The sequence below is a fragment of the Zingiber officinale genome, chromosome 4B (genome assembly GCF_018446385.1).
Source record: "Zingiber officinale cultivar Zhangliang chromosome 4B, Zo_v1.1, whole genome shotgun sequence".
Classification (NCBI taxonomy): Eukaryota; Viridiplantae; Streptophyta; class Magnoliopsida; order Zingiberales; family Zingiberaceae; genus Zingiber; species Zingiber officinale.
In genome coordinates this window covers 139049074-139058649 of record NC_055993.1, presented here as the reverse complement: position 1 = coordinate 139058649, position 9576 = coordinate 139049074, and the positions used below count along the sequence as shown (strand labels likewise).

The 9576-nt window shown below is 36.3% G+C and overlaps 1 protein-coding gene across 1 annotated transcript; it reads right to left on the bottom strand.

Annotated features, from left to right (window-relative positions):
* Positions 1 to 2457: 2457 nt before the first annotated feature.
* Positions 2458 to 4296, bottom strand: LOC121978037 (tyrosyl-DNA phosphodiesterase 2-like). The gene is made up of 6 exons (XM_042530431.1): positions 4070 to 4296; positions 3831 to 3998; positions 3628 to 3741; positions 3383 to 3534; positions 3200 to 3304; positions 2458 to 3119 (listed from the first exon to the last, which is right to left on the bottom strand). Exons 1-6 carry the CDS (start codon positions 4173 to 4175, stop codon positions 2571 to 2573), a joined length of 1194 nt encoding a protein of 397 aa, XP_042386365.1. The 5' UTR covers positions 4176 to 4296; the 3' UTR covers positions 2458 to 2570.
* Positions 4297 to 9576: the final 5280 nt, after the last annotated feature.

Sequence of the window (9576 nt, the reverse complement as noted above, 5' to 3'; positions counted from 1 at the left end):
AGACAGGAGCATACCTATACAATTTTTCAAAAGGTGACAACCCTGAATTGTGTGACGTTGGAATTCTATTAATGACATGAGCAGCAGTAAGGATTGCTTCCCCACAAAATGCACTAAGAACATTGACGGACAATAAAAATGAACGGGTTGTTTCAACAAGATGTATATATTTTCATTCAGCCACGTCATTTTGTTCAGGAGTATCTGTACACGAGGTTTGATGAATAGTACAATCAGAAGCAAGTAAATATAAAAATTGATTCGAAATGTATTCACCCCCCAAATCACAACGAAAACACTTTATGACACTAGAATGTTGAGTTTTCACAAGGACTTCAAAGTTATTAAAAATTGTAAGATAATTAGATCTGTGTTTCATAAAATAGACCCAAGACCCAAGAATAACGTTTCTCCTTTATCAACAATTTGCTCAAATATCTAAACACATGTCAATTTCAAAAACTTGTTTATGAGGTGTCTAACGCTATCAACGTGTTTTAGTTACAATTTATTGATGATCTAAAAAATATCAGAATCACACTAAATAAGGATCATTATACTCTTGGAGAGAATCAAAAAGGAGAATTTTAGGGTGTAGGAGAAAAAAAATCAGGAATAAATACTGTAATTAGAAAGTCAATTAGCAAAAAAAAAAAAAAAAAAAACTTTTGTTGCTAAAATAACTTCATTTTGTTATTTTAGCAATAGAATAAATTTCTATCCCTAATTAAATCGGTAGATGGAATTGATCACGGAATTTAATTTTTATCATTAAATTAGTGGTTGTAATTTATTTTGATTACTAATTCGTTAATTATGGATTTTCTTATAATCGATGAATCTATCGATACAATAGTGATGTGATTCAATTGACCAAACTTTCGAATGATCATGAATAAAATTGACCATGCCCCCTCAGATGGGTTTAGTGGCTAGCGCATGAGGTGTTGCCACCATGAGGTCTGAGGTTCGAATCTCGACAAAGCCGAGGTAAATGTCTCCCTTATGTACTAGTCACTATTCCAAAGGCTAGTAGCTAGCCGCCCGTGATTTACCTCCTCCGTGTTGGCCCTGGGACGGATTGGCGAGGGTGCTAGGGACGAGCGTATTCGCCTTTTTACCACCATGAATAAAACTGATCATATTCATATAACAAACCAAATATCAAATGCACGGAATATCTTAATATTTATAAATACTGAAATACTTGACTAGCAAATAAAAACATCAACATCTAAAAATTTAACAGTGTTTTTTTAACACTTAAATCCGTAATTGATAAATATTAAGTAAGAAAACTTCATCTTGATCAAAAGATATTTGTTGTGGAGCATCAGCGAAGCGACGATGGCGACACTAGCGGTAAATGACAATAGTGTTGGCAACTATAGCATGCGGTGATAGTGATATGGTTGGCAACGACAGCAACGTTCAGTGAGAATTTTGATTGCTAAATTAGATATTTAGATGATATTTGGTTAAATAATAAGAATGATTATGGGTATGAGTTTGATGATAAAGTGGAATGGGAATAAGAATGAGAATGAAACATACCTAGTTATATGGGTTTAGTTGATTCCCATAAATCTAAAAATCATTCTCAAATTATAATTTCCAAACCCACAATCTAAATATTATTTTTTATTATCATTTCATTCTCTCATTTCCAAACTCATTAACCAAATATCCATTAGAGTTGAGAAAGAATAAGAAGGAGATTATGGTAGGTACAGGAAAATAAAGGAAGGAAAGAGAAAAAAAAAATTATGAAGGAAAAAGAAAAAATATTATGAAAGTGGAAAAAATATTCACTTGGTGGAGTTTTAATTGAATTTTTTACGAAAGAGTCTAAAAGATTATAAAATTTAGGTCTTTTCAAATTTCTTTTCCTAGCATTTTTTTTAATTCTAAGGGTGCGATCGCACCTGGTCCGACATAGCTACGTTGAGGGTAGACATGTGACAATGAAAGGAAATTTATGTTTCCTTCAATTTGGGTGAATAAAAAATATCCAAAAAAAATTGATCGAAGATGAATTAATAAATCTATTCATCTATTATTTAATAATAAATAAATAACGCAAAGATAAGTTATTCATCCTTTCTCATTAAAATAAACATTTTAAAAAAATCTTCCCGCTCAAAAAGTAAACAGGCCATTAGGTTTGGCGAGTCAATTTGATGCTGGAAAAATATACATAATCTTTGCTCGACTCATGTTAATAAATATATATACACACGTTACCATGCAAGCATTAGAATATTCAAGTTATCATTCAGATATTCACAATTTGAACTCTGATTATAACGTATTTGTAGAATTTTTTTCTTCAAATGGGGACGTAATCAAAGGGGCTTCTGAATTGACCGCCACATGTATTTCTCAATTTATTCTGATGATCTATGAGAAAATTCTATAAGACCGAACCGATCACATAGTCAATAAATAATAGACTAACTGTTAACTTTTTCTGATTATGAAAACTTTACATTTCTATATCGACACTGATAATCAAGCTAAACAGCATCTAAATTTCACAAGTGTCAAGTTTTACAAGCTTTGCGAATCTATCAAATAGATATTCCTAGCAGCAATCCGAAGTGATCACTGCACAAGACAGGGTAGTCTTTCTCCCTGTATTGGTGCACCAGTCCTGGTATGATATCCTTGCCAATTATATCGATAGACGCCAATTCATAGTCCTTCAGTTTGCACAAAAACCTATCCAGTCTCCTCCGCAACCATCTCCTTCCTTGAATCATCAGGTTCGACTTGGTGTCGTAAGTCCACCCCTTCTCGCGGGGTCTCAAATGCTCCCAAGCATCCACCCACCCATCCGGCAACGGGAAGCACCCATCCACCTCCTCACTCCAGTTCATGTCGCCTCCGAAGATGACATTCTCATACTCTCCGAGGATGGCGATGGCCTCATTCGCTTGAGCCGTGCGCTTCATCGTGTGCCACCTGTCGGGTAGATCAGGTTTCTTTAGGTGACCATTGGCCACCACCAACCTTCTTCTCTTCCCCGACGCTTCTATTTCAACCACAATCAACTTCTTCTTCCCGATGGAATCCTTAAAGTGCACCCAACCCAGATCCTTCACTGGAAACTTGCTTAACTACCAGCAACAAATTAAATAATAGAATGACAGTTTCTATTTGTTCCCAAACATTCATCAAGGAAGGAAGGCATACATACCAGCATACAGTAATGTCTCGTCGTTGCTGTTTTGTGAGACACACATGTGTATCGTTGCCACCATTTGAACCCTTCAAAAATTTTGTGAATTTTAGGTGTTACCTCCTGCCAAGATAGCTAATTAGTCACTCATATCGATAGCGAAGTCACAAGAGATTAATTGATTCGAGCTAGGGATGTTACTTGAAATAGAATTATGTCTGGCATTTTCACTTGCATGAGTACCCCAATAGCTTTCATCCTCTCCTTCAGTTTCACATCGTCTTGCCAGATGTTGTATGTTACTATCGTGATGACTCGTGGCATCTGAATAGCACTGATCCATCTTGGAAATTCTTGGAAATTAAGGCAAAAAACATATAAGATGTGATTTAAACTATATATAAGCCATAAGATATAAAAGAATTTTTATGTTGAATTTGAGGTACCTTCACTGCCGCTCGCATGTGTCTTGTCTGATCTCAGAGTCACCGACGTTTCCTCTGCCATCTTGTTCCTCCCAGAAGCCGCCGCCGCCGGTGGTGCAGTGGGAGTGGAAGAAGCTGAAGCAGAGCTCTTTTTAATGGATTTGGTTTTAGATAGAATTAATCAGTAATGGTTATGGAGAATTGGTATGTTGAATTTTAGGTACCTTCACTGCAGCTCGCATACGCATCTCTGTTTTCTAGATCTGTCTTACCTGATCGCAGAGTTACCGACTCTTCCTCTGCCAACTTGTTCCTCCCAGAAGCCGCCGGTGCATCGGGCGTGGAAGAAGGTGAAGCAGAGCTCTTTTTAGTGGATTCGGAACGCAAGGCCTCTGTAGGATTGATGGATAGTAGTGAGGTTTAATTGAGGATGTGGTGTGAGTAAGAAGGAAGAATTCGTCACCGTCGTTAGAGAGGGAGTTCAATAAGTGCGAAGCACCCCAGGCCAAAACAGCAGCGCCGGCGAAAGCGATCGCCTTTCCGCCGGAAGAGCTGACGGAGTTGCCCATTATCCTTGTTCCTTTCCTTCCCTCGCACTTCAGGTCCTCCTCTCCTCCCTCATGAGTCTTACTTGATCATTAAGGCAATTAAATTAGCTAGAACATGTCGTACAAAGTTTGGAAGACTTTTAAAAGAATATGATGAGTAGAGTTTACACCCAAGAGTGTGAACTGATTCAGGTTACGACCACTGTCGACAGGCATTCCTTTTAGGAACAAATTCAAAAGGATGTCGACTTTGTTATTTATTATCAAAATAATACTAATTCATCCTAATTTAATATATTTTTATTTTTAAAAATAGTTTTATTTTAAGTTGTTATAGCAGGGACAAGATCATACCTACTACAACATAAACACTTCATCTCTAATTATTAATGATCAATATTATATTAAATGAGCTGCTACAACATAAATAATTTATTTTTAGTTAACATCGGTGAATATTATATTATTACAGTAGCAAGATAGTAACTTCTACATAACTATAGCAATTATCTATTAATATTGATAAATATTATATTGTAGTAGTTATGATCCGTAGTTGCTATAATATAGACAATTTATTTTTTTGTCAACACTAACACTAGTCAGTATTATGGTGTGTCAGTTACAAGATTGTAGTTTTTATAATTGTATAGTTGTAACTGTACAATTGTAGCAAGTAGAAATATAGTTTCTATAATTAGGTAGCAGCTATAAGATTATAATTATTATAACTATGTAATCGTAGTAGGTATGAAATTATAATTACTATAAATCGTTGAAAATAAAAGTATTTTTGAAAAGAAAAATAGACTTAGGCGAGATGGGATCCTGTTTTGATAATATATGAAAAAAGAGCGCTTTTTTCATGAATCCAAATAAAAGACATCTTTTCATTTTTAACATTTCCTTTGCTCTATGAATCTGATCCTTATCTTTGACAACCACTCTCCTCGTAAGCTTTGATTTATGATTGTTTTTTTATCCCTATGGGTAGCATTGGGTGGTAGATTTGTCAGATTGGGTACGGTCGATTCTCGATGATTTCATTATCCTAGATTATGTTAGTCTCGGTGCGATCAACAAGAGAGGGTGAATTATCTATAGAAATAAAATAACTCCTTTCTCGAGCTTTGGACTTTGATTAGTAAGCACGATTAATTTAAAATAAATTGAACAACTAAAATAAAGAAGAGGTAAGGAATTATTTGGTTACAACTCAGGTCGTTGTTAATTCAAGGCTTTGAAAATGCTCAACTAGAAAAATTCCTTTGTTTAAGGTAGAGTAACCTCTTACAGACTTTGACATCTCACAAAAAAAGACTAGGAAGTGATTATAAGACTTGTAGTTCAGTTATTATTCAATTCCTAACTCCAAGAGTCTTTTTATAGCCCTTGGAAAAACCTATCAATTGCTTGGAGACGTCTCCAAAAGGATCCTAGGTACCTCCAAGAGAATAAACTTTTATCCTCAACTCAATTATTGCTGCTAACGAATATGCTCGGTTGAAGGCACCTTTGCACTGTTCATGCGAAGCGCCTCCCAAGCCATTGGAAGCACCTTCGATGAAGCAGATAAGTCTTCCAGACGAAGGAGCGAAGGCGCCTCCAAGCCTCTTGGAGGCGCCTTCCATGAAGCAGATTAACCTCCAAGCTGATCTTGTACGCGTAGGTGATGCTCCGGTTAACCAGAGTTGAGTTCACCCAAACCTAACTCTGACCTTCTCCCCGAGCAGACTTTCTCCCCTACTTCTCTTCCCTCGAACGTCATGCACGTCATTCAGCACCTCGTCCCTCGGATGTATTGATCACTTTGACTCCCTTCCCGTGTCATCCTTCTTGTCTGGTATGTCTTCTGTTCAACTTCTTGTACTCCTAAGTTCATGCATACTTAAACACAAGGCATCACGCACAAACATGACCTAACTTAACTCGGTTGACCACATCATAACTACCACAGGGTACTTATGAGTTATGCATGTAAGGATCAAAAGGAATTTAGATATCTCCACAATAGCATGATATTATCTACTTTAGGCCTAAGTCCTCATGGTTTTATTTTTGAGCTCTACCCAAAATGTGTCATACGAATGACCAGGTATTTTCAATGTGGGATTTTATTTGCAACCTTGCAATCCAACAACCCCCCTCAAACCAAGGACCATAGGTTTTCGACTTCCGATTCTCAACCTACCAAGTCTTCTTGCCCCTCGGTCCACCCGACCTACTAGGATTTCCTTACCTAACCGCAACTAGGGCGTCCTGCCTAATGTCCGATCCTCTTGATTTGGACATGAGAGCCCCCACTTCTTTTGTTCAAGGTCAATATTTTACTCACATAACTCAATTAGACTATAGCTCTTGTGTATAGTCGACAATTAGACATTTTAGTAGTCCGAACTTTGATACCAAATGTTAGAATCAAAAGGAATTTAGATATCTCCACAATGGTATGATATTGTCCACTTTGGGTCTAAGTCCTCATGGTTTTATTTTGGGTTCTACCTAAAAGGTCTCATACCAATGGAGATATCTTTCTCTTATAAATTCATGTATTTTCAATATGAGACTTTGTTTGCATTCTTGCAACCCAACAAGGAGACCATTGTGTATCGTGATTTATTTACCTATATCTTTCCATGGAATCAACGATATTAGGTTATTTGAGATGAGCGAAATCATCTTTTTTGTCGGATTGATTTATTTATTTTTGGAACCAAGACCTTTTCTACCACAAATTTGATTTCAATATTCCTCAAAAAAATAAAAAATAATAGGGAAGAACAAAGGACAGAAATAATAAGGTATATAAAAATAAAAATTCTGAAGTATGTCAATTTAAAATTAAAAAAAAAATGAGATATGTCAAGATTTTGAAATTTTGAAGTATGTTTTGATTAAGGCCTTAAGAATATTAGAAATACTTCAAACCAACCATTCCACTCCTACTAGCCTCTTGAATGTAACCATATTATCTAAATTAAGAGATGTGAGTTTTTGAAAGGTGTATCAAATTATCTCAAGGTTGCAAATATTTCAAAAGCTCATATTTCTCAATTTAGACTGCGGAATCCAACTCAATTTAGGTCGTGGAATCCATCTCTGAGTGCATGGTTATATTTGAGATGCTCCAAGAAGTGTAATGATTTTGGTTTAAAGCGATTATAATGTTCCTAAGATCATTAGCAAATTTTGATCAAAACTTGTTGGTGACCCTACAATGTTTAGAACTTGAAAATCTTGATATAGTCTCAACCAGAGGAGTTTTAGAAACTCTTTGATAGTATTGATGAGTAAGTATGACATGCATAGACCCTTTAATGAGTTTATACCAAATTGTCTCATGGATGTGAATATTTAAAATATCTCATAGCTCTCAATTTATACTATGAAATTTAGGTCTGAGGGTATGATTATACTCAAGAGGCTCCCAAGAGTGTAATGGTCCTAGTTTAAAGTGATTTTGAGATGTCTAAGATCATCCATGAATTTTGATCAAAACTCGTTGATTAAACACTTAAGAAATACTTCAAATAAAATTTATTCTATTCCTTACAACATCCTGAGTATAATCATATCCTCAAATATGAATTTTATAGCCTATATAAAGAGTCGTGAGTCTTTCAAATTGCCACAATTTTTTAAATGAGTGGCAACTTATTGAACTGTGTAGCTAGGTTTACATAATATCCAAAACGCATACTCAACTTTCATATTTACCAAAACACAATCATTTCCAATTATGCCCCCTACTTTTTGAGTAGTCGATTGATGATGCATCATCTGACTGCTATATAATCAAATTTTGTATTTATTATGTTCATGATCAGTAATTGACGGGCCATAACTTAGTAGTTGACTATTAAATTTTAAATGCTCTCATTATATATCATGACAAAACATACTGATAGTTCATTTGATGTGTAATAGACTGATCAACATAAGGCTATGCCTAGAACATGTTTAGAGTCTGTGTTTCATTCGATGTGATTGTCGCTCTGAGAATGAGCGCATGCATCTTCAACCTAAAATACTAAAACTTCTCAATGGTCAATGGAGATGCATTTTCCATTGTGATGGTTATTTGCCACCGGTGAACCTATGTTTGTTATAGTTTAGATTCATGTCACTTGAATGCAAAGTATATGTATCATTGTCCTTCTAAACCAATCTCATGTAAAATAGTAAAAGGAATAGCTTCTCCCTAATCTTGTGATTTGCTTAATAGAATTCTACCAGGTTGTTTTGTTTTATGTTATTAATACAGCAGTATTTGAGGCTCACAACTGAGTAGTTCTTGGATATTGATGGTCGAGCACTCCTCGTGTTCTCCATATCAAGTAGAGTGATATCTTGCTCAAGGTCAATACGTAATCAGAAGGTGTCAATCTTGTCCCAGCAAGATCTCTCGGATGTTCAAGTGAGAATTTGACAGTAAAGAAAAATATAGCGAAAAGGATAATTGTATCAGAGTTAGCTTAGCTTCTTTTTGGATCATCAATTTCTTTTATAGTTCTGACTTTGTAACAGTGTTAATTATGATATTAATGCAGCAATAGTTGTTAACCACTGATCTTGATTGAAACCGTCAACGAAGAAGCCACAGGTGATATGTCTTAGAGGTTGACCAGTTTTCTGAACTCCGATGAGGAACTTGGAAGAGGGAGTTGCCAAAGGTGGAAGAAAGTATCCAGTCAACAATGCCTGTAAGGTTGTGAATAAAGAGAGAAAACGAAGAATTAGAAGGAAGGCCAGGAGTAGGGTGAGCCACTTTGATCAATCAGAGCATTGACTTAGGGCGATGGACTTCAAGAGTTGAGCCGACAATTAAAGTGTTTGTTTATCTTTGAGGAGTTAGGGGAACTGATCTCCTAGAGTCAGGTAGACCAACTGGAGAAATCAATGGAGCTTTTGGCTGAGCAAAGTGTAAAGCTCCAACAAACTGATTGACACAAAGAGTCTGGACTAGCTGAGTGGAATATGGGGTGGGGGAACTGAGCCCCTAGAGTCGAGGAAGTTGAACTCTTGGAGTTGAGCATACCAACTAACTTAGAAGAATCTGAACTGACTGAGTGGAGATACACTGAGTGTTAGGTCGGGGTCGGGTGGAATCAATCGTTTAATTGACCACCTCTTTTGTCTCGGATGTCCACCCAAACTGATAACCTGATCGGGTGTGTTGGTGCAATATCTCTGGGACAAGGTTGATCAGGTTGACTGAGCTTGATTTGACTTTAGCTTGAGTCTTAATGTTTGAGTTTCAATGTTTGACAATATATGGAGATTGCAGGAGCAATCGTCCGATTGGGGAGATTGTTGGAGTAATTCCCCTCTGGTCAAGGGTTGACCAGTCTGATGTGAAGAAGAGTCAAATAGGTCAAAAGGTTGACTGGATACTTGACTAGAAAGTCCTAACTGGAGGCTA

What these genes read in the sequence shown, in the direction of transcription:
- LOC121978037 (XM_042530431.1), bottom strand. Translation starts at nt 4,175, where the DNA reads ATGGGCAACTCCGTCAGCTCTTCCGGCGGAAAGGCGATCGCTTTCGCC. An exon ending in GAACTCCCTCTCTAACGACG is followed by an intron (nt 3,999 to 4,069) that starts GTGACGAATTCT and finishes TCAATCCTACAG; the next exon opens with AGGCCTTGCGTTCCGAATCC. An exon ending in CGAGACATTACTGTATGCTG is followed by an intron (nt 3,120 to 3,199) that starts GTATGTATGCCT and finishes TGTTGCTGGTAG; the next exon opens with TTAAGCAAGTTTCCAGTGAA.